General features: G+C 36.3%; 1 protein-coding gene across 1 annotated transcript in view; it reads left to right on the top strand.

The window, feature by feature from the left end:
• Window positions 1-23,079, top strand: part of ABCA8 (ATP-binding cassette, sub-family A (ABC1), member 8) — an 80,035-nt gene that overhangs the window by 23,841 nt on the left and 33,115 nt on the right. The window contains 10 exon segments of the mRNA XM_011979591.1: window positions 955-1,102; window positions 4,284-4,452; window positions 6,891-6,949; window positions 7,691-7,801; window positions 9,033-9,208; window positions 10,288-10,407; window positions 10,650-10,788; window positions 11,386-11,476; window positions 20,719-20,858; window positions 22,412-22,531. Coding sequence (XP_011834981.1) covers window positions 955-1,102; window positions 4,284-4,452; window positions 6,891-6,949; window positions 7,691-7,801; window positions 9,033-9,208; window positions 10,288-10,407; window positions 10,650-10,788; window positions 11,386-11,476; window positions 20,719-20,858; window positions 22,412-22,531 — 1,273 coding nt within the window.

Raw genomic sequence — 23,079 nt, 5'->3', positions numbered from 1 at the left:
ATATTTCCGAAACATCTGTCCTCTCTGGAATTCAGTAGACTGGAAGGAATCATTTACAAATTCAGCACTGTAAGCCTTAAAATGCTAGCAAAGGCTGTTGTAAAGTTGCAAAGACAGAACTTTTAAAAGCTTTGAAATTATTTAGCCCAGCAAAATAAGACATTTAGAGAGTGAAAAAAAGAGGATCAACATACAATTATTTAAAGGCAATATAATGTAGTTTCTTAGGCTATTAATTAAACACGGACTTATTGCAAATCTAATTCTAAATAACTATCCCAGTTCATATTTTTACCTAGTAATTGAAGAGAATACATGATTAAAAATCACTAAATTAAATTAAATTGAAAATTTAAAACATCTGGAAAATTCATTAGTAAATTATGTTTCTGTTCATAAAATGTCTTTTCTGTTTACATCATTCTTTATTGAATTCCCCCTGCCTTCTAATTAAATGGAAATGTCAACCATTAAATATCCATTATTTAGTGTTTAACAAAAGGATTATTAATTATAAAGAGCTCATTAACTTGAACATAATAGATGAGCCCACTTCTGGCTCTCCTTAAACACACCAGTGCTTTTTGCCCAGAAATTCTCCCTCATGCCACCAATCTACATGGATCACCACATCTTTTGACTGTGTCCTATTTGGTAAAAGTTCATCTGAGTTCCATCTCAAATGTAATCTCTTCCCATACTTCCCTACTTCCTCCTAATGTTTCAGTTTCATTTGGAACATATTTTTGTCATAGCAATTATTAAATTGCATTCTAGTTGCTCATATGTCCATGCCTTCCAAGGCATAAATTTGAGAACCATAAAGGAGGCGATCTCCCTATATAACTATTCTCAGTACGAGGCAGCTAGTAGTCCTTTTATTCCTATGCTAAACCTAACTGTTTAAATATAAACCTTAAACCTAATTTCCCTTAATTACTTTTCAATTTTCAGCTTTTACACTTGGACTATGATTTGAATTCTAATGCATTTCCTCATCCATTGGACGGCTCAAATATCATTATAGCAACAAATTTCATGTTGGCATTTGATACTTGCCTCTACCTGGTGTTGGCGATTTACTTTGAAAAAATTTTGCCAAGTGAGTAGTGATATGATTAAAATCAAATATCATTTAAGTAATTGTATTTCTGAAGACGAATCTCCTAATACACACAGTATTTATATTTTAAGGACTACTTTGTGTATCAACAGGAAACGGAGGAAAAATCTCGTCGCCACTGGCCAAATTATTTCTTCATTTCTTTCTCACTACTTGACTTGTCAGAACTAAAGCCTGAATTTTGTTTATAGAATCACTGACCTTCACTTGAACTTCACTTTACTCTAAGTATAAACCTTCTTTTTTTTTTTTAAGGAGATCTTAGAAAGATAGTTCCTAAACAAGTCTGGTAATCATGGACATTTATAGCTGCTTATGTCTAACTATTTAGCTCAATGGTTCTGAGCTCTGGCTGGACAACAGAATCATGTGAAGAATTTTAACGCAATTCTAAGCCCAGTTCAACCTGAAGAGATTCTGATTTAATTAATCAATGCATCTACATTTTTAAAAATCTCCCCAGAATTTCACAATAGGAAAGCCAGTATATCATAAATTTTCATTTGTATCACCTTGCAACATACAAGAATATGAGTTTCACAAAAGCAGGGATTTGTTTTGTTCACAGATGAAATTTAAGCACCCACCACAGTGTCTGATGCACCCTAGAGACTCAGTAGATACTCGTATGCTTCACTATTTCTTTTTTTTTTTTTTTTTTTTTTGAGACAGAGTGTTGCTCTGTCAGCCAGGCTGGATTGCAGTGGCACAATCTTGGCTCACTGAAACCTCTGCCTTTCCAGCTCAGACAATTCTCCTGCCTCAGCCTCCCAAGTAGCTGGGATTACAGATGTGTGCCACCATGCCCAGCTAATTTTTCTATTTTTAGTAGAGACGAAGTTTCCCCATGTTGATCAGGCTCGTCTCGAACTTCTGACCTCAGGTAATCCACCCGCCTCGGCCTCCCAAAGTGCTGGGATTACAGGCATGAGCCGCAGCGTCCGGCTTGCTTCACTTTTTTCTCCCTCCTTTTATAACCAAAGGCAGGGCCTGATTCTCCCTTCTGCATTTTCTATTTATTTAAGACAGTATGCCAAGGGCCCTTTATTCAAAAAGCAATGAATACACACTTGTGGAAAGAGAAGAAGGGAAAGGGTGAGCAGGAAGACAGAAAGCCACGTCTTGAGGCAGGAAATTCATCCTGTTTTGTTGTTTTTGTTTTTGTTTTTGTTGTTGTTGTTGTTGAGATAATCCTTTAAGAATTACTGTCTCTGCCTTTTAAAAGAACACAGAACAAAAGATGTCAGCATCCACTATTGTTGGCTAGCAGACTTATTACACAATTAGAATTGTGTGAATATGGTCTATTTTCGTTTGATTTTTTCCAGTAGAGGTAAAAATTACATAACTGATTAGAAAAATTACTTTTTTGCCTACTAATATTTTAAGCCTCTCTACCTCTTGTTAACATTGCTTATTTAAGACACATACTTAAACAAATTTTCTCTGTTCCGCTTTTGTTTTTATGGCAAAATCTCATTAACTGTTTTTTGTGTTTCTATCATACTGTATATCCCTGGTGTGCTGTGTAGTTCAGGAAATTCACTCTTGTGACCCTCGTACTTACTAATTCTTCCTTTTCTCCTTCTAACTAATAAAACATTCTGGTTGTATTATTTTTCATTTTTGTTTGTTTTCCCAATGTGTTTATTCTCAGTGGATCCACAAACAGATGTCACTGTCTTTACAATTGCTTATTAGTATCCTCTTAGGTAATTGTTTTCTCTAACGAATTTAAATTTTATTTTGATGTGCATTATGTGACATAGTCCATCCTTTTTTAGTCCTTGTTTCAAACATATTCTAATGATATTACTTTAAATATTCTCTTTGTATATGTTTTATCAAGTTATATCACATATTGTTACATTTTCATGTCTGCATTTTATTTTTTACTTAACATTACATCACAAAAATATCTTTCACATCCATGCTTTTTCCAATTTCAAAAGCATAGTATTTTATTATTATAACCAGAAAATTTATTTCATCCAAATAAGTGAGTTGTTCCATTTACTTCCTAATTGTTATCTGCTCACTAAGCTTGAATTTAAGACCAGAGGTGACTGTGTTCAAAATGCTTTCAAAGATAATAAATATGAATGACAAAAAATAACTGGATAAAATGACAGAATAATTTCATGGTAAATCTGGTGGCAGAAGGTATCTAGTTATGGTGGCATGCTTTTATTTGCTAGATTTTTCTTTTGTCAAAAGGGAGAGATAGGTACTAACAACATACAATATGGCAGGTATAGAGAGAGTGTAAGATATTTATTGCATGAATGAAGGACTGAACATGTGAGAAGTACACAGAAGTTTGAAAACCCATAACATTACAGTGGAGGTCAGTTGGAGAATACCAGTGAAGCATGATTCTTCCGTTTCATAATGTTTCCTAATATGAAGAAAAACAGAAGTGATGATAGAATACTAATACAGCTGGATTCGTTTCCAGCAAGATGTTTATGAGTAATATATCTTTAAAGCAGATCATAAATTTGCTTAAGAGGAAAATTATGGTTTGGGGATGAAATAAAGCAGAAATACAAAATAGCTTTAAAAGTATTCACTTTAAGTTTCAATTAATTATTTTATCGTGTTCTTTTTCTTTCTTACAAATGTGTCATTTACTTTTCTTAAATCCTATTCTATCTTCTCTTGGGTTTTTTTTTTTTTTTTTAAAAATGTTTCTTTTCTTTTTTTAAAACCCTTTTTTTTTTTCTCTGGGGTTTTTTTTTTCTTCTCTTGGGTTTTTTTTTTTTTTTTTAAGATATCCAATAGTCGTTCTCAATTTCTTCTTTCTTTGCCTATGTAATGACACCTGGTGTTCCAGACAGAATTCAGCATGCCTGCATATCTTACATTAACAATTCAATCTGTCTTTCTTGAGGTTAAGAAATTCTAAAACATTTTTTAAATTCCTTTTGAAATATTTAAAAATCACATTTTCATTGCTTCCTGTAGGATCTATTATAATAGAGACATCTGGTAATTGTTTTTTTTTCCTTATGAAGCTACCTGTGTCAAAACGTACATTACCTGATGTTGACCATATGTTCAGGTTTAGCGACAAAGGGGCTACATTGCCATGTATCATTACTGTGACTCTCTCTCCCCACGTGGTGATTGAACCAATATTTGTCTTCTGGCCATGTAGATGAATATGGACATCGACGTTCACCTTTGTTTTTCCTGAAGTCCTCATTCTGGTCTCAAACACAAAAGGCTGATCACGTGGCCCTTGAAGATGAAATGGATGCCGATCCCTCATCTCACGACTCTTTTGAACCAGTGCCTCCAGAATTCCATGGGAAAGAAGCCATTAGGTAATAAGGCTGCAGGTGGAGAACAGGGCAAAAAGACAGGAAGCTAAGAGAGCACCTGAGGCAAGCAGTTTTCCCTTTTGTGCTCTGTAGACAGTTCCCACCTGTCCTCACCTACGCTGCTTCTATCACTTTCCACCTTGAGTTCAAAGAAAGATCCCTTTACCAACCCCTTACAGCCTGACATTGTTGACATTCACACTAAAATTTTACCAGCTAAGATAATTCAGCAAAACCCTTGCTTGGATTCAGTCTTTTATTTGTTTCTCTTCATCCTCAGCCTCCCTCGTTGCTTTACTAGGTCTCAGTCATTCATTCTTTGTCCTCACCTCATCTGTCTCCTTTTTCTCTCCTTTTTTTCTTTTTTTTTTTTTTTTTTTAAGAAGGAGTTTCGCTCTTGTTGTCCAGGCTGGAGTGCAATGACGCGATCTTAGCTCACCACAACCTCTGCCTCCTGGGTTCAAGCAATTCTCCTGCCTCAGCCTCCCAAGTAGCTAGGATTATAGGCATGCACCACCATGCCCAGCTAGTTTTGCATTTTTAGTAGAGATGGGGTTTCTCCGTGTTCGTCAGGCTGGTCTCAAACACCCGACCTCAGGTGGTCTGCCCGCCTCAGCCTCACAAAGTGCTGGGATTACAGGCATGAGCCACCGTGCCTGGCCTTTTCTCTCCACTTTTTGAACTTCTCGTTTTTCTTCTATTTTTTGTCCTTTAAAAGAAGATGAAAGAGTAAGAAAGAAGAACAAAGAAAAGGCCTAGAGGTAGATACAAAGGGAATTCAGGAAGAGGCGCCCTTCAGAGTTAAGCTTATCTCATTCTGTGTGACAACAAAATGTCCATTGTGTTTGGTGCTGGTGACTTTTATTTCTAGATATGAGAAAATAGGAAGAAAATCCTTAAGATCCCTGACTATCCGAGTCATACTCATCGCAATGACCAGCCTGTGCCCGCCCCCTGTGAAATGTCTCAGATTATCCCAGGTTGCTGAAATTCTAAAGAGGCTATTTCATTTTGTTATTTTAACCTGTTCCATATTTATCTTCCATATTTTTATTTGTCCCATAACTAAGCTAGGTTTACTCTAGCAGAGCAGCTCAGAGCAAAACAGTGGCTTTATTCGATGTGTTTGTGTGTTTCTTTTTGTTCCTCTCTGATCTCTTTAACACCTTGCCCAATTATAGGTGCTATGGAATGATGGTAAAATGGAATTAAAAATAAGAATATCTAATTAAACAGCTTTGCCCGGGAGTGGTGGCTCATATCTGTAATCCCAACACTTTGGGAGGCTGAGGCGGGTGGATCACTTCAGCTCAGGAGTTTGAGACCAGCTTGGGCAACATGGCAAAACCTGGTCTCCACTAAAAACACAAAAATTAGCCAAGCATGGTGGTGCACACCAGTAATCCCAGCTACTTGGGAGGCTAAGGCCCAAGAGTCGCTTGAACCCAGGAGGCAGAGGTTGCAGTGAGCCGATATTGTGCCACTGCACTCCAGCCTGGATGATAGAGCAAGACTCTCCCTCCAAAAAAAAAAAAAAAAAAAAAAAAATCTAATTAAACAGCTTTATATGAATAGAGACTGAATATTTTATGAATAGTAGATGATAAAATAAGAAACATAAATTTGATTTGGCTTATGGATTATACACTTACCTGGTAAAATAAAACCATGCAGAATTAAGGGCCTCGGATTCCAGACCTATAATAGTACCCAGCATAAGTTAATTTCATTTCTTTATTTCATTCCTTTCTATAGCCATCATCACCATGTAACCAATGTCATCTTATATGCACTGTACATGCAAGATGAAATATTTCGTTTACCTTCCAACACAGTCCTAAAGCCCTGCAAATTTTCAGGTTGTGAAACCTGAAACTTCATGACCTGGAATAAATACATTGGTTAAGGTAACAGAGCCCTAGGTGGTTGTAATGGGATAAGCTTAGGTGGGCAGTACTGTGAACCTCATGCTCTTGCCATTATGATACATTGATTGTCTTTCTTACTGTAGCTCTTAATGAACCCTTGGAGACCTTGAATCAGGATAGCCAAAGATCTCTCCAACCTGTGCCAGTGGTTCACAGGAGCCTTTGGGTACCTGATGTCCATGTCATCTCTTGGTCTAGCTTCCTTAGCTTTGCAACTTAGAGGTGATCCTGTTCTCCAATACTAATATTAGCTTATACCCCAATCTATGGAACCTTTGCTTATAGGTCCCAAGCACAGTTAATTTCTTATAACTCCTCACATGATGCCGATGTGCAGACAGGGTTGGCAAGCAGTATTCTAGCTGATTCTGTCACACAACTATGACTGCGTGAGAGTGAAGACCTAGATCTTCATGTACCCTGAAGATAAGATTCATCCAATCCTGTCTACCAAACTGGAAATTACAAACTGTAGAAAACTGTCACTTTGAAATATGTTTTCTTTTTTTTCAGAATCAGAAACGTTACAAAAGAATATAAAGGAAAGCCTGATAAAATAGAAGCCTTGAAAGGTAAAAAAAAAAGAGAGAGAGAGAGAGAGAGAAAATATTTATTGTATTAATATTGATTTCCTGATTTTAATTCAGTTTTCAGTGAATAATCAGTGGCAGTATTTCAGGCTTGAAAAGAGTTATTTGAACTACATAATATTTTTTTTCTAACATATTGCTTCTACTTTATAAAAGAAAGAAATGAATATGTTTTAGATACAGATGTATTTAGAATCAATACTGGGTAATATTGAGGTAGTCTAAGGATATTCTGGGTTTTTTTTTTTTTTCTACAAACTCAAGTTTGTCTTCTGTAATCCAAAAGCTATTGGTAAATACCGTATGTTTTTCTTTTGTGTGAAAATGTCACTTACCTCAAAGGAATTTTAGTCATGTAATAATTTACCATTCATCTATTCTTCCATTTAATAAATACTAACATTGACCTACCATATGCAGGAAATGTCAATGAACCTATTATATAGACACGTTTCATTCATTTAAACTAAGTCATTTCAAAATTTCAAAAGAAGCTATTTTGAGAAATAAGTTTATAGAGGGAACTTTTAATGTTTTATTTTGAATTTAACAACTCACTATATTTATGTATAGAAAAGACAACCATTCAAGGAAATAAATAATGATTCATTGGCTCCATAATAGAATTTTGTCTGTGGTTTTAATTGTTTTTCTTCCTTTTTCTCCACCTCTTTTTTTCATCCCTTTATCTTATCTTTCTTTCCTTTCCTTTTTCCTTCCTAGATGTGGTATTTGACATTTACGAAGGCCAAATCACTGCAATACTTGGTCACAGTGGAGCTGGAAAGTCAACACTGCTAAACATTCTTAGTGGGTTGTCTACTCCCACCAAAGGTACAAACTAGTTTGTTTTCAAAGTCAACTGACAAATAAATCAGCTGTTAATATAAAGTTCTTTCAAATGTTAATCACAAACACACATATCTAGGGAAAACTGAATTTCATTTAATAGTAATATTCTACAGAAGTATGTAATATTTAATTGGTATACTGCATATGGAATCTGAGTACTTCATAATAATTATTTTCATGGTCATTAGTTACCATTTGGCATTCCAGCTTGTATCTTTCAGCTCTTTTTTCTTTTTTTTTTTTTTTTAGCAATAAGGTTTTTTTAAAATTTTTTTTAATTTTTATTTTAGGTTTGGGGGTGCATGTGAAGCTTTGTTACATAGATAAACATATGTCATGGGGGTTTGTTACACATATTATTACATGAACCAGGTATTAAGCCCAGTACCCAATAGTTATCTTTTTTGCTCCTCTCCCTCCTTCAACCCTCCCTCATCAAGTAAACCCCGGTGTCTGTTATTTGCTTTTTTGTGTTCATAAGTTCTTATCATTTAGCTCCCTCTTATAAGTGAGAACATATGGTATTTCATTTTCTGTTCCTGCATTAGTTTGCTAAAGATGATAGCCTCCAGCTCCACCCAAGTCCCCGCAAAAGATATGATCTCGTTCTTTTTTATAGCTGCATAATATTCCATGGTGTATACATACCCCCATTTTCTTTATCTAGCCTGTCTTTGATAGACATTTAAGTTGATTTCATGTCTTATTGCTCCCCATGATTCTGTGGGTTGACTGGGCAGTTTTTCTCTTCTGGACCAACGTGACTGGGGCTGGATGATTTACCATGGCCTCACTCACATATCTGGGACTTCTGTTAGGATGGTTGTGTGTCTCTTCCCACATGGAAATACATCTTTCAGAAGGCCCACTAGGATTCTTCACCCAATGATCCACATGATCTCAGCAGCAAGCAAAGACAAATCACTAGGTAGAAGCTCTTCATCAGACTCTGCTTGTATCACATTTGCTAGCATCCTACGGGGTATACAGGCAAAGCTGAATGTGAGGGGTAGACAAAGAGACTACACCTTGATGGGAAAAGCTGAAGATGGAAACAGTTTTTCAGTATACTATGCAACTAAAGTAGAAGTTTCTAATGCCTGAATTGTATAAACTATGAAGATAAAGTCATACATACAACATTGAATTATCAGTGATTTTATTAAGAAATATCTTAAGCCTTATCTTGATATTAACTTTTCCTTTGTTACAGGTTCAGTAACCGTCTATAACAATAAGCTTTCAGAAGTGGCTGACCTAGAAAATCTCAGCAAGCTGACTGGAGTTTGCCCACAATCCAATGTGCAATTTGACTTCCTCACTGTGAGAGAAAACCTCAGACTCTTTGCTAAAATAAAAGGGATTCTGCCACAAGAAGTGGATAAAGAGGTACATGAATAGCTGGGCGTGGTGGCTCATGCCTGTAATCCCAGCACTTTGGGAGGCCAAGGCTGACGGATCACGAGATCAGGAGATCAAGACCATCCTGGCTAACACGGTGAAACCCCGTCTCTACTAAAAATACAAAAAGATTAGCCGGGCATGGTGGTGGGTGCCTGTAGTCCCAGATAGTCAGGAGGCTGAGGCAGGAGAAAGGCGTGAACCTGGGAGGCGGAGCTTGCAGTGAGCGGAGATTGAGCCACTGCACTCCTGCCTGGGTGATAGAGTGAGACTCCATCTCCAAAAAAAGAAAAAAAAAAAAGAGGTACATAAATGTGTTAGAGTTAATGTGTTGGTCAAAATGAGATTATTAAAACCTGTTTGCACTGAGTTTTAATTTTAAATTATTTGTGTGCAAATCGTTGTACAATTGTTGGACAAGAAAATCCGATTTAAACAATAGCTAACATTGCATACAATTTACAATGTGCCAAGCATATCCTTAACTTTTAATCTAATAAATCATTTATTCTTCATAGCAACCCTATAAGATAGGTGCTATTATTATCCCTATCTTATACATGTGGTTCAAGAGAGCAAGTAACTTGACCAACTTACTAGTTAATGTGCGTGACATTCAAACCCGGGAAGTCTGGTTCCAGTGTTTGTGGTTTTTTTTTGAGACAGAATTTTGTTCTTGTCGCCCAGGCTGGAGTGCAGTGACCCTATATCGGCTCACTGTAACTTGTGCCTCCCAGGTACAAGCGATTCTCCTGCCTCAGCCTCCTGAATAGCTGGGATTACAGGCACGCACCACCATGCTTGGCTAACTTTTGTATTTTTAGTAGAGACGAGGTTTCACCATGTTGGCCAGGCTGGTCTCGAACTCCTCACCTCGTGATCTGCCCACCTCGGCCTCCCAAAGTGCTGAGACTACAGGCGTGAGCCGCTGAGACTACAGGCGTGAGCCACTGCGCCTGGCCCAGTGTTTGTGCTTTTAACCATTTACACTTTACAGCCTTGTATTTATAAATTTTTTAAAAAGGAATAAATTTTGGTGTATGACATAAATACTGTCTTTTGGTTAGATACAGAGAGTTTTGCTGGAATTGGAAATGAAAAATATTCAGGATGTTCTTGCTCAAAACTTAAGTGGTGGACAGAAAAGAAAGCTAACCTTTGGGATTGCCATTTTAGGAGATCCTCAGGTAAGTCACACTGAATTTTCAGGTGAATTCAAATTTAAAAAAATGGGAACTTTTGGTAATCGTTCAAATATTTTATTTGCAAACAACATGTGCTGTAAAATATTCATAATAGAACATTAAACAGAGTATCTAAATCCTAACCATAATATTCTGTTCAATATAATTCATATGGTTTTTGCACTGTTTTCTGGAAGAATTTCACCTTTGTGGAAAACCACTTTATATACTTTCCTCGTTTATAGATTTTCCTGTTGGATGAACCAACTGCTGGATTGGATCCCTTTTCAAGACATCAAGTATGGAACCTTCTGAAAGAACGCAAAACAGACCGCGTGATCCTCTTCAGTACCCAGTTCATGGATGAGGCTGACATCCTGGCGGGTAATCACTGGTTTCTGTTAAGTACCCTGAGGAGGACTTTAAGAGATCTCAAAAATATGGATTGTTCTCTGAACAGTTATATTTTGTAATTCGGCAATCTAGCTGTATCTGGTAAATTGAATGGCTGGTGGTAATTTGACCTGGACACAAAGCCTCTTGCAACCATTTCAGTGTATCTTGTAGAATTTTGTGTAATTTGGTCACATAGAAGCATGATCTGCCAGGAAACTCGCTTATTGAAAACTAAGTGAAGTTTAGATTCTAAGAGATCAATCCTTTTACTCAGAATTGAGGGAAATCCACTTGAAATATTCAAATGATTTTTAATGTTTCATCTGTTAAAATATATAATGGGATAATTTTCTATATTAGAACATATATCCACAAAATTTAACCTCCCTGATGGGATGGATTGCAAAACACGGTGTGTAAACGAGATTAAAATGTATCTATTTCATTGAGTTGTTATCAAGCCCTGTGTTTAAAACCTTAGAAGCTCCTGAATTAAAGTTTGATTATATAGATGATTACCTGTCGTTTCTTGGAAATGAATGGGCCACTTTTTAACAAACTTTCTTCTTTGCTCTTCTTTTTCAGACAGGAAAGTATTTCTCTCCCAAGGGAAGCTAAAGTGTGCGGGTTCTTCTTTGTTTCTAAAGAAGAAATGGGGGATTGGATATCACTTAAGGTAAGGCCACTTAAGAAGGCTGGGAGTAAATGAGAACTGGTCTAGTGTAAGGCATGATGCTTGAAGCAAAACATTACAACACATAAGAAAAACTTTTATTATTACACACAGGTGTTTGTATAAACATATATACGTATGTGTGTCTACCTAGTTAGCATGTATATGTAAGAGATATTGATCTGGAGAGTTTAGATATTGAGAATATAACAACAAAAGTTTAGATAAATATGGTTTAAAAATATATATCTGCAACACAGTTTTTATTAACGGAGGTATATATTAAGGGCACCTTTTCAACTGACGCACTTGTATTTTACACCTTCTTCATCTCTCACTCAGGGTGTTAATATATTCTTATGTCGGCTACTTGCTTCCACTCCTCCTAGATCTTCCTCTTTCTTGTTCTCCTCCTCCTGTCCATCCTCTTCATTTTATTATCTTTATTTTGAATAGCAGCATATTCTAGCTGTAATTTATTGAGTGACTCAGATATGATACTTAACATTATTTTACTTAAATCTTCTATTTTTAACTTTTAATTTTATGGGTACATAGTAGGTGTGTATATTTATGAACTATTTATGTATATTTATGAAGCACATGAACTATTTTGATACAGGCATACAGTCCATAATAATAACATCCAGATAAATGGGGTATTCATCACCTCAAGCATTAATCATTTCTTTGTGTTATAAACATTCCAGTTATACTCTTTTAGTTATTTTAATATATGTTGACTGTATTCAACAATATATTGCACATATTAATATAGTCTGTATAGTCATATTAATATATTATACATGTAATATAATCTGTGAAGAATGTCACAGTAATATAATTATATTCACATGTAATATAATCTGTGAAGAATGTGCTATCAAATACTAGATCTCATTCTACTAACAATATTATCGTACCCATTAACCCCACTACCCTTCCCAGCTTCTGGTAACCATCCTTCTACTCTATCTCCATGAAATCAATTGTTTTAATTTTTAGCTCTCGCAAACGAATGAGAACGTATAAAGTTTGTCTTTCTGTGCCTAGTTTATTTCACTTAATATAATGATCTCCATTCCATCCATGTTGTTGCAAATGACAGAATCTCATTCTTTTTATGGCTGAATTGTACTCCATTGTGTGTATGTAACACATTTTCTTTACCCAACCGTCTGTTGACGGACACTTAGGTTGCTTCCAAGTCTTGGCTCTTGTGAATGGTGCATCAATAAACATGAGAGTGCAGATATTTCTTTGACATACTGATTTCCTTTCTTTGGGGTATATACCTAGTAGTGGGATTGCTGGATCATGTGGTAACTCTGTTTTTAGATTTTTGAGGAACTTCCAAACGTTGTCTATAGTGGCTGCACTAATTTACATTCCCACCAGCAGAGTACCATGATTCCCTTTTTTCCACATCCTTGCCAGCATTTGTTATTGCCTGTCTTCTGGATAAAAGCCATTCTAACTGGGATAAGATGATATCTCACTGTAGTTTTGATTGGCATTTCTCTGATGATCAGTGGTGTTGAGGGCTTTTTCATATGCCTGTTTGTCATTTGTATGTCTTCTTTTGAGAACTATCTATTCAGACATTTTGTCCATTGTGAATTGGATTATTAGATTTTTTCCTATTAAGTTGTTTGAGCTCTTTATATAGTCTGATTATTAATCACTTGTTAGATGGATAGTTTGAAAATATTTTCTCCTACTCTATGAGTTGTCTCTTTACTTGACTGATTGTTTGCTTTGTCGGGCAGAAGCTTTTTAACTTGATGTAATTTCATTTGTCCATTTTAGCTTTGGTCACCTCTGCTTGTGGGGTAGAGAAATCTTTATCCAGATCAACGCCCTGGGAAGTTTCCCCAATGTTTTCTTGTAGTAGTTTCCTAGGTTGAGGACTTATAAGTAAGTCTTTAATCCATTTGGATTTGATATCTGTAAACAGTGAGAGATAGGAGTCTAGTTTCATTCTTCTGCATATGGATATCCAGTTTTCTTAGCACCATTTATTGAAGAGACTTTCCCCAAGGTATGTTCCTGCTCCTTTGTTGAAAATGAGTTTACTGTAGATGTATGGATTTATTTCTGCATACTCTATTCTGTTCCATTGGTCTATGTGTCTGTTTTTATGCCAGTACCATGCTGTTTTGGTTATTATAACTCTGTAGTATAATTTGAAGTCAGATGATGTGATTCCTTCAGTTTTGTTATTTTTGCTGAGAATGGCTTTGTCTATTCTGGGCCGTTTGTGGTTCCATATAAATAGTAGTTTGTTTTTTATTCTGTGAAGAATGTCATTGGTATTTTGATAGAGATTGTGTTGAATAAGTAGATTGCTTTGGGTAGTATGAACATTTTAACAATATTGATTCTTCCAACCCATGAGCATAGAATATGTTTGCTTTTTTGTGTCCTCTTCAATTTCTTCCATCAATGTTTTATGGTTTTCACTATAAAGATCTTTTACTTCTTTGGTTAAGTTTATCACTAGATATCTTATTTTATTTGTAGCTATTGTCAATGGGATTACTTTCTTGATTTCTTTTTCAGCTAGCTCGCGTTAGCATATAGAAATGCTATTGATTTTCGTATATTGATTTTGTAACCTGCAACTTTACTGACTTTGTTTATCAGTTCTAATAGCTTTTTGGTATAGTTTTTAGGATTTTTCAAATATAAGATCATATCATTTGCCCACAAGGATGATTTGATTTCTTCCTTTCCGTTTTGGATGCCCTTTTTTTCTGCCTCTTGTCTGATTGCCACAGCTAGGACTTCCAGTACTATGTTGAATAACAATGGTAAAAGTGGGCATAATTGTTGTGTTCCAGATCTTAGAGAAAAGGCTTTCCCCCAATGAGTATGATACTGTCTGTAGGTTTGCCATATATGGCTTTTATTTTGTTGAGACACGTTCCTTCTACACCCAGCTTTTTGAGGGTTTTATCATGAAGAGATGTTGAATTTTATTAATTGCTTTTTCAGCATCAGTTGAAGTGATCATATCTTTTTTGCCCTTTATTCTGTTGCTATGATGTATCACATTGATTTCCATACACTGAACCATCCTTGAATCTCTGGGATAAATCCAACCGTGACCAAGATGAATGATCTTTTTAATGTGTTGTTGAATTCAGTTTGCTAGTATTTTGATGAGGATTTTCACATCAATATTCCAGTGGTATTGGCCTGTAGTTTTCTTTTTTTGATGTGTCTTTGGTGATCAGGGCAATACTGGCCTCATAGAATGAGTTTCAAAGTATCCCCTCCTCCTCTATTTTTCAGAATAATTTTGAGTAGGATTGGTATTAGTTATTCTTTAACTATTTGGTAGAACTCAGCAGTGAAGCTATTAGGTTCCTTGCTTTTCTCTGCTGGAAGACTTTTTATTATGACTTTAATCTTGTTAGTTGTTATTGGTATGTTCAGGTTTTGGATTTCTTCATGGTTCAGTCTTGGTAGACTGTACGTGTCTAGGAATTTGTCCATTTCTCCTAGGTGTTCTAATTTATTGACATACAGTTGCTCACAGTAGCCACTAATGATCATTCGAATTTCTGCAGCATCAATTGTTATTTCTCCTATTTATCTCTGATTTTATTTATTTTTGTCTTTGCTCTTTTTTTTTTTTTTTTTTTAGTCTGGCTAAAAGTTAGTCCATTTTGTTTAACTTTTCAAACTTTTCAACTTTTTGTATTGTTTATTTCATTTCAATTTTATTTATTTCTGCTCTGATGTTTATTATTTCTTTTATTCTGTGACTTTTGGGTTTGGTTTCTCTTGCTTCTCTAATTCTTTAAGAAATGTCGTTAGGTTATTCATTTGAAGTTTTTCTGTCTTTTTGATATAAGCACTTGTTGCTATAAATTCTCCATTTAGTAATGCTTCCACTGTATTCCATTGGTTTTGGCATGTTGTGTTTCCATTTTCATTTGTTTCAATAAAGTTTTCAATTTCCTTTTTAATTTCTTCCTTGACCCACTGGTCATTCTAACACATATTATTTAATTTCCATGTGTTTGTATAGTTTCCAAAGTTCCTCTTGTATTGCTTTCTAGTTTTATTCTATTGTGGTCAGAGAAGCTATTTGGTATAATTTCAATTTGAAAAACAAAATTAAGTCTTGTTTTGTGGCTAGCATATCGTCTATCTTTGAGAATGATCCATGTGCTAAGGAGAAGACTGTGTATTCCACAGCCATTGGATAAAATGTTCTATAATTATTTATTAGGTCCATTTGGTCTATAGTGCACATTAAGTCCAATGTTTTTGATTTTCAGTCTGGATCATCTGTCCAGTGCTGAAAGTAGTGTGTTGAAGTCTCCAGCTATTATTATATTGGGTCTCTCTCTCTCTCTCTCTCTGTCTTTAGCCTTAATCACATTTGCATTACATATCTGGGTGCTCCAGTGTTGGGTGCACATATATTTACAATTGTTGTATCTTCTTACTGAATTGACCCTTTTATCATTATGTAGTGACATTCTTTTTCTCTTTTAATGGTTTTTGTCTTGAACTCCACTTTGTCTAACATAAAGATATCTATTTCTGCTCTTTTTTGTTTTCTATTTGCATGGAATGTTCTCTTTTATTATCCCTTGAATAAACTTTCTATCCTTATCTCTTTATCTCCTCCTTAAGGCCAATGACTCTTACACTTGCCCTCTGGAGGCTATTTGTTAGATCTTGTAGGCATGCTTCATTCTTTTTTAATTCTTTTGTCTTTTGTCTCTTCTGAGTATTTTCAAATAGCCTGTCTTCAAGCTCATTGATTCTTCTGCTTGATCAATTCTGCTATTGAGAGACTTTGATACATTCTTCAGTATGACAATTGATATTTTAGCTCCAGAATTTCTGCTTGATTTTTAGACATTATTTCAATCTCTTTGTTAAATTTATCTGATAGGATTCTGAGTCCCTTCTCTGTGTTATCTTAAATTTATTTGAACTTCCTCAAAACAACTATTTTGAATTATCTATCTGAAAAGTCACGTATCTTTGTCACTCTGGTATTGGTCCCTGGTACCTTATTTAGTCATTTGGTGAGGTCATGTTTTTTTGGATAGTCTTGATGCTTGTGGATGTTCATCAATGTCTGAGCATTGAGGAGTTAGGTCACAGTCTGGGCTTGTTTGTACCCATCCTTCTTGGGAAGGCTTTCCAAGTATTCAAAGGGAATAGAACGCTATGGTCTAAGTCTTTGGTCATTGCAGCTGTACCAGCACTACGGGGCACCCTCAAACCCAGTAACATTGTGATTCTTGCAGACTCTTAGAGGTACCACTTTGGTGTTCTTGGAGAATTTTTTGGATTACCAGGCAGAGACTTTTGTTCTCTTCCCTTAACTTTCTCCAAATGGAGTGTGTGCATGTGTGTGTTTGTGTGTGTGTGTGTGTATTGAGTTGTCTGGAGCTGGCAGAGGGGTGACACAAGCACTCCTGTGACCACCACCACTAGGATTATGCTGGGTCAGATCTAAAGCCAATACAGCACTGGGTCTTTCCCAAGGCCCGCAGCGACCACTGCCTGGCTACCGGCAGTGTTCACTCTAAGCCTAAGGGCTCTTCAGGCAGCAGGTGGCAAATACAGCCAGGCTTGTGTCCTTCCCTTTATGGTGGCAAGCTTCCCCATGGCCCAGGATGGGTCTAGAAATGCCATCTGGGAGCAAGTACCTGGAGTCAGAAATCTTAGGAATCTACATGGCACTGTATTCTGCTGCAGCTGAGCTGACACCTAAACCAGAAGACAAAGTCTTCCCACTCTTCCCTCTCCTCAAGGAGAAGGAGTCTCTCTCCATAGTCACCACTGCCTCAGGCCCACAGTGAGTACTGCCTGGCTACCACTGATGTTCACTTAAGGTCCAAGGGCCTTCAGGCAGCTTATAGTACATGCTGCCAGATCTGGGTAGCTCTCTTCGGGGCAATGGGCTCCCCTCTGGCCTAGGGCAAGTCCAGAAATGCCATCCAGGAGCCAAGGCCTAGAATCCAGGACCCCAGGAGTCCACCTGGGTGCTCTCTACTCTACTGTGGTACCTAAGCTGCAAGACAAAGTCCCCTTTACTCTTCCTCTCTTTTCCTCAGGCAGAAAGTCTCTCCCCAGGGCCATCACAGCTGGGAATGTGCTGAGTCTAACCTGAAGCCAGCAGAGCCCTGGGCCTCACCCAAGGCCTGTGGCAAATACTGCCTGGCTACTGCTGGTGTTTATTCAAGGCCCGAAAGTTCTTTAGTCAGGAGGTGATGAATTCTGCCAGAACTGGCTCTTTTTCTTCAAGGCAGTAGGTTCCCTTCTGGCCCAGGGTATGTCTAAAAATGTCATCTGGGAGCAAGGGCCTGGAATAGGGTCCTCAGAACTCTGCCTGGTGTCCTGTTCTGCTGTGGCTGAGCTTGTATGGAAGTTGCAGAACAAAATCCTATTTACTCCTCTCTCCTCTCCTCAACAGAAGGAGGGAGTCTCCCCTGGAACAGTGAGCTGCGCTGTCTGGTGTTGGGGGAAGAGTGAAGCAGGCACTCCCTTGGCTGCTCCAGCTGGTGTCTCTCTAGGTCTTTTGCACCCCAAGTCCATTGGCTTTGAGCCCAGAACAGCATCAAGACTTGCCCAGGAATTGCAGTCCCTGTGGTCCTAAGTTTATTTCGATCCCCAGAGCACTTTAGTCCACAGTAGTGGGATGAATGATTCCCCTCTGGCTAAGGCTGGTCTGAATGCTCCCTCTGTGGGCACTGGCTGAATTCTGCCCTACGTTGCTTTTCACTGTGACAGGCAACACTGAGTTCCAATGCAAAGTCCCACAATCACTGTCCCGTCCCTCCCACAAGCATACAACATTCTCTCTCTGTGCCACACCGCTGCTGCCATGGATGGGAAGTTGTGTCAGCAATTCAAGCCTGTCTTTGCTATCCTCTCCAGTGCTTCTTTCCTTATATGATGTTAAAATCACTATGATTTTCATCTGATTTTTTGTTCTTACGAAAGTGCTTCCTTGTGTAGACAGTTGTTCAATTTGGTGTTCCTGCAGAGGGGGGGATTTCTGGAGGGTTCTATCTGGCCATCTTGCTCTACTTCCCCTCCTAAATCTTCTATTGTTTAAAATAGAAGTGTTGTTACTTTTACTTTATGGATGAAATTACAAACTCCCTATGTTAAGAAGTGCTGGAATCAGAAATTGAACCTGAATGTTTTTAACTTCTAAATCTAGTAGTCAAATCCATATTTTTAACTACTTTTTTGTTATATGATTGGTTGTTTTTATAAATTTATACCATCTATACTTAAGAAAGAAAACAAACATATGATGACAACAAGACAAAGAAAATAGGATGACAGTTTCCTTAACTCATCTGCACTTGTTTAAGTCCTAGAAAGTTATTTGAAAAATATCTCACGTAGAGTTTATTAATCTTCCACTTCTGTGTAATGTCCCAATTTTTTTTTTTTTTCTTATAGCACTTTGCTTGAATCTCTTCTTGGAAATTAATTAAACTATCTGAAATTCAGTGTTTTCACCTACAAAGTGAGAGTAGCAATTCCTACTTACAAGTAAAGGTTATAGAAAAATAAATAAGAGACTGCCTGGCACGTTGCATGGAAACACAACATGTTCTCAAAATAAAAAGTGCTAGTCAGGATCCCTGCCCAGTTTGCGAGTCCCTTCATGGACTCCTATTTGTGCAATTGCCTTATTTTCTTCTAATCAAAGGGTCAACAAACTATAACTCATGAGCCACATCCAGCCTACTTCCTCTTCCTGTAAATATAGTTTGGTTGGAGCCCAGTCATGCCCATTCTTTTACATACTGCTCTGGCTGCCTCCTCATTACAACAGCAGAGTGGAAGAGTTTCAACAGAGTCCTAATAGTCTATAAAGCCTAGAAAATGTACTATCTAGTACACATTTTACAGGAAAAGTTTTATAACCTCCCCTTTCAAGCTGTAGGCTCCTCAAGGAATGACTTTCTACATGATTCATTCATTCCCCCCTAGCACTCAGCACAAGTTCCTACAAGTGGCCAAGGAATATTTCTTAAATTGTTTTCATTTCAGGAGTCAGCGTCATGGAAAACAACTATGACATTTTTTGCATCATTCCTTCAGTGGATTTCACTACTTCTAAAAAATAGCATATATTTTTTGCGTTCATACATGCCTTATGTGTCAGTGGAATAATTTTTGACTTATGCATTTGGTCAAATAAAATTGCTATCATTTTTAAAGGCTAAGGATAAACATTGCTATTATTCAGTTGTTAGAATAACCCTAGATGCTAGGAATCATTATTCCAGTCCTCTAATAAAGTAACTGTTTAGGTAAGTTGAATAACACATTCCAAATGCCAAGACTATATTTCAAAGCCAAGTCACTACTGATATTTTGCCCACTGTATACTTTATAACCTTAATTAATAGATTATTGTGTTTGTCTGTTTCTCTATAATGGAGAAATAGCTGTGGTGTTTTTCAATGGATAAACTGATTTTCTCAATGATTCTTTGTCCTTAGTCAAAGTTCTGGGCTTAGCATTACAAGAAAAGTAAACCCATATTCATTCATTATTAGTTTCTGTCTATAATCCACTTTCCTTCATAGCACTTACTACTATTGATAATTATTTTACTCATCTAGTTGTCTACATGTTTTCTTCCTGTCTCCCCCACTAGACAATCAACTCCATAAGAGCAGAATAATGCTGTTTTAGTCACCATTGTATCCTCAGCACTTAGTATGACATTTGTCACATACTAAGAACTTAGTAAATTTGCATTGGATGTCTAAACTGAATAACTGAAACTGTTTGGCATCTATACTTATCACAAATCTCCTGTTCTTTTGAAGCAATACAACAATTCTATTTAGTCAACGTAAAACTGAACATCATCTGCTACGTTATCCATTTTGCATAGTCCTGACCTTTGCTCTATTGCAACCCTGGTTATTTTCGGTCTGTGACTACTCTCTCTTCAGAGGCTTGAATCAATATCAGAATTCTCTGGGCACCACCCCTGAGTAACCTCACCAGTAACTCTCATTAGCTCATTCTTTTCTTTTGTCCATCACATTTATATGATTTGGTTGGGTTTTTGTCCTCTTATTTCTTGGGTTTGTGTCCTCTTATTTCATGTTTGTCTGACCTATTTCTGGCATGAGATTTTAATTGATTTTCTTTGTCCTATAGAGACTAGTTAATTATTTTCTTGCTGTTGGAGACTATGTCAAACATATGTCTTTTTTTCTGAATGCCAGCTTGCAGTTAAATGAAGTATGTGTTGAGGAAAACATAACATCACTTGTTAAACAGCACATCCCTGATGCCAAATTATCAGCCAAAAGTGAAGGAAAACTTGTTTATACATTACCCTTAGAAAGAACAAATAAATTTCCAGGTAATGTATATGAACACTGTGAAATAAAATATGTAAATAATAGTCATCATCATAATAATTATTATTATTACAACTAACATTTATCGAGGTCTTACAGTATGCTCAGGTACTGAAACATAATCAAAAGAATAGTACAATAACTGAATTATTTTCTGTATAGTGGAAAATAGAATTATATTCTAATAGTTGTATTGTAATGCATGAACATTTTAGAGGGCTTCTTTTAGTCCTTCTTCCCTAGCAGTGTGTGACATAATATTCTAGTATTCATAAATGTACACAAACCCAAATGGTAGAAAACCTCTGGCTTACGCACTACGTTAAACAGCCCTGTGACGTGACTCTCTCTCTCGGTGAGAATTTTGCAATACCTTTGGGTTTTTCAGGCTAATGCATAAAAACGTACTAATTATGTTTGTTGTTCAGGGAACCTGTTCCTTAACAATGGGGCACTATGAAGACCCGCATTAGTGGTTGAAACAATTAACCTTGCTGTATATGTGGTTAACAAAGACATATACATTCATTCAAATACACATTTTATGGTGACAACACAAGCATTCCTTAGAATCATCAGGTAAAGTGTTAAGCAAACTCTAATTAGCACTTTTTAACAGTCATTACAATTTAAAGAAAATTTGTAAACGTTTTAGGTAGATTGAAGAATGGCGCATATTAAATCTTACTTCTTTTCTACCTTTCTGTATGTGGCATTCTAGTCAAGACAAAAGCTTTTAACTTATCCTTTTGCCCAAGCAGGAGCTCGAGATCGAAGCCTCAGGACTTCTGTAATTACCCTAGGGTTAGAATTAGGTTTTTATGTAAGCTCAATTTAACCACTGTAGTTCAATCTGTGCAGGCTGGGGTACTGCTCATTGCTTCATGAACAATGACGGATGCATAGGTATCTTTTGATGAACGAACTAAAGAATGAAGAGATATAAAATTGCTAGAGGAAATAACCACTGTCACAATTCCAGGAAAATTCCCCGATTCAATTCCACATTCTCTGCCTGTTAGGTCTTGTGATCTTCCATTGTTAGAAACAGAAAACTTTTAAATGGTTTATATTCTATGACTTCTCTTTAACAAATATTTTCTAAACTATAGAAGATTCTGCACCATCCAATTAATTCTCAAAAAATCAATTCCTTTCCTTTTGTCAGTTACAGCATAAATGGCTCCCATTTATATCTGTTCTCTAGAAAAGACTCTTGAATTAATTAGGCTTAGAGTTGAAAAACCCAGAGTTTCACAGTTAATTAAATTTTAAAAAGAAGTCAGAAAAAACTAAGATTAAACTTTACTAGAAATGTAAATGAATATAAGTTAATATCAATATAGAAATATATGAATTGTAACACATGATGTACAATAGAAAATAATATATAGAATTTGCAGAATAAGCTGATCTATTATGAAATGCTAATTTTCAAATGTCTTTGATATATCACAAGTATAATTTCATAGATTTGTGCTTATTAGTTTGAAAAATTGTCTCCAGTTCACTTGTGATTCTTGTTTTAATTCACTGCTGTGTATGTATTCCTTAGAACTTTACAAGGATCTTGATAGCTATCCTGACCTAGGAATTGAGAATTATGGTGTTTCCATGACAACTTTGAATGAAGTATTCCTGAAGCTAGAAGGAAAATCAGCAATTAATGAATCAGGTAAATAAAATGCATGAAAATTACTATGTAAAAGCATATATTTCAAGAGCACACTGTTCCAAAGATGGATTACAAAATGTGGGGTCCACGATTAAGGCTCTTCTTAGACAAGCTTGTGGAAAAGTGAAACACATCCTTGTCAACATTGCCTTGTAGTTAAAAATAATCCATTTTTCTACATCCAAGGCTCACTGCACTCATATTAGCCCTAGGCTTCTAAGGGCAATTTCAGATAGAACATTTATTCTAAATCACAAATTTATATAAAACATGAACCCACAGATATAAAACACTTAAGAACCCGAAACAATACTTTAAAAATGAAACTATTAAATTCCTGTAGGCCAAAGATAAAGAACAAAGTCTTAATCAGACATATTGTACTTTTCCACAGATCTCAGATTCTCTGGTGTCAGTTTTTTCTTTTTTTTTCTTTATGTTAGAAATTGGACAATATCTATCTACCTATTTTCAAGGTCACAAATAACTTATTCTCTTGTGTTCAGACTGTTTTGAAGCCGAACCTAATAAACTCTCTCTTTCTGATA

The sequence above is a fragment of the Mandrillus leucophaeus genome, unplaced genomic scaffold (genome assembly GCF_000951045.1).
Source record: "Mandrillus leucophaeus isolate KB7577 unplaced genomic scaffold, Mleu.le_1.0 Scaffold1, whole genome shotgun sequence".
Taxonomy (NCBI): domain Eukaryota; kingdom Metazoa; phylum Chordata; class Mammalia; order Primates; family Cercopithecidae; genus Mandrillus; species Mandrillus leucophaeus.
This window is presented reverse-complemented; position numbering and strand designations above follow the sequence as displayed.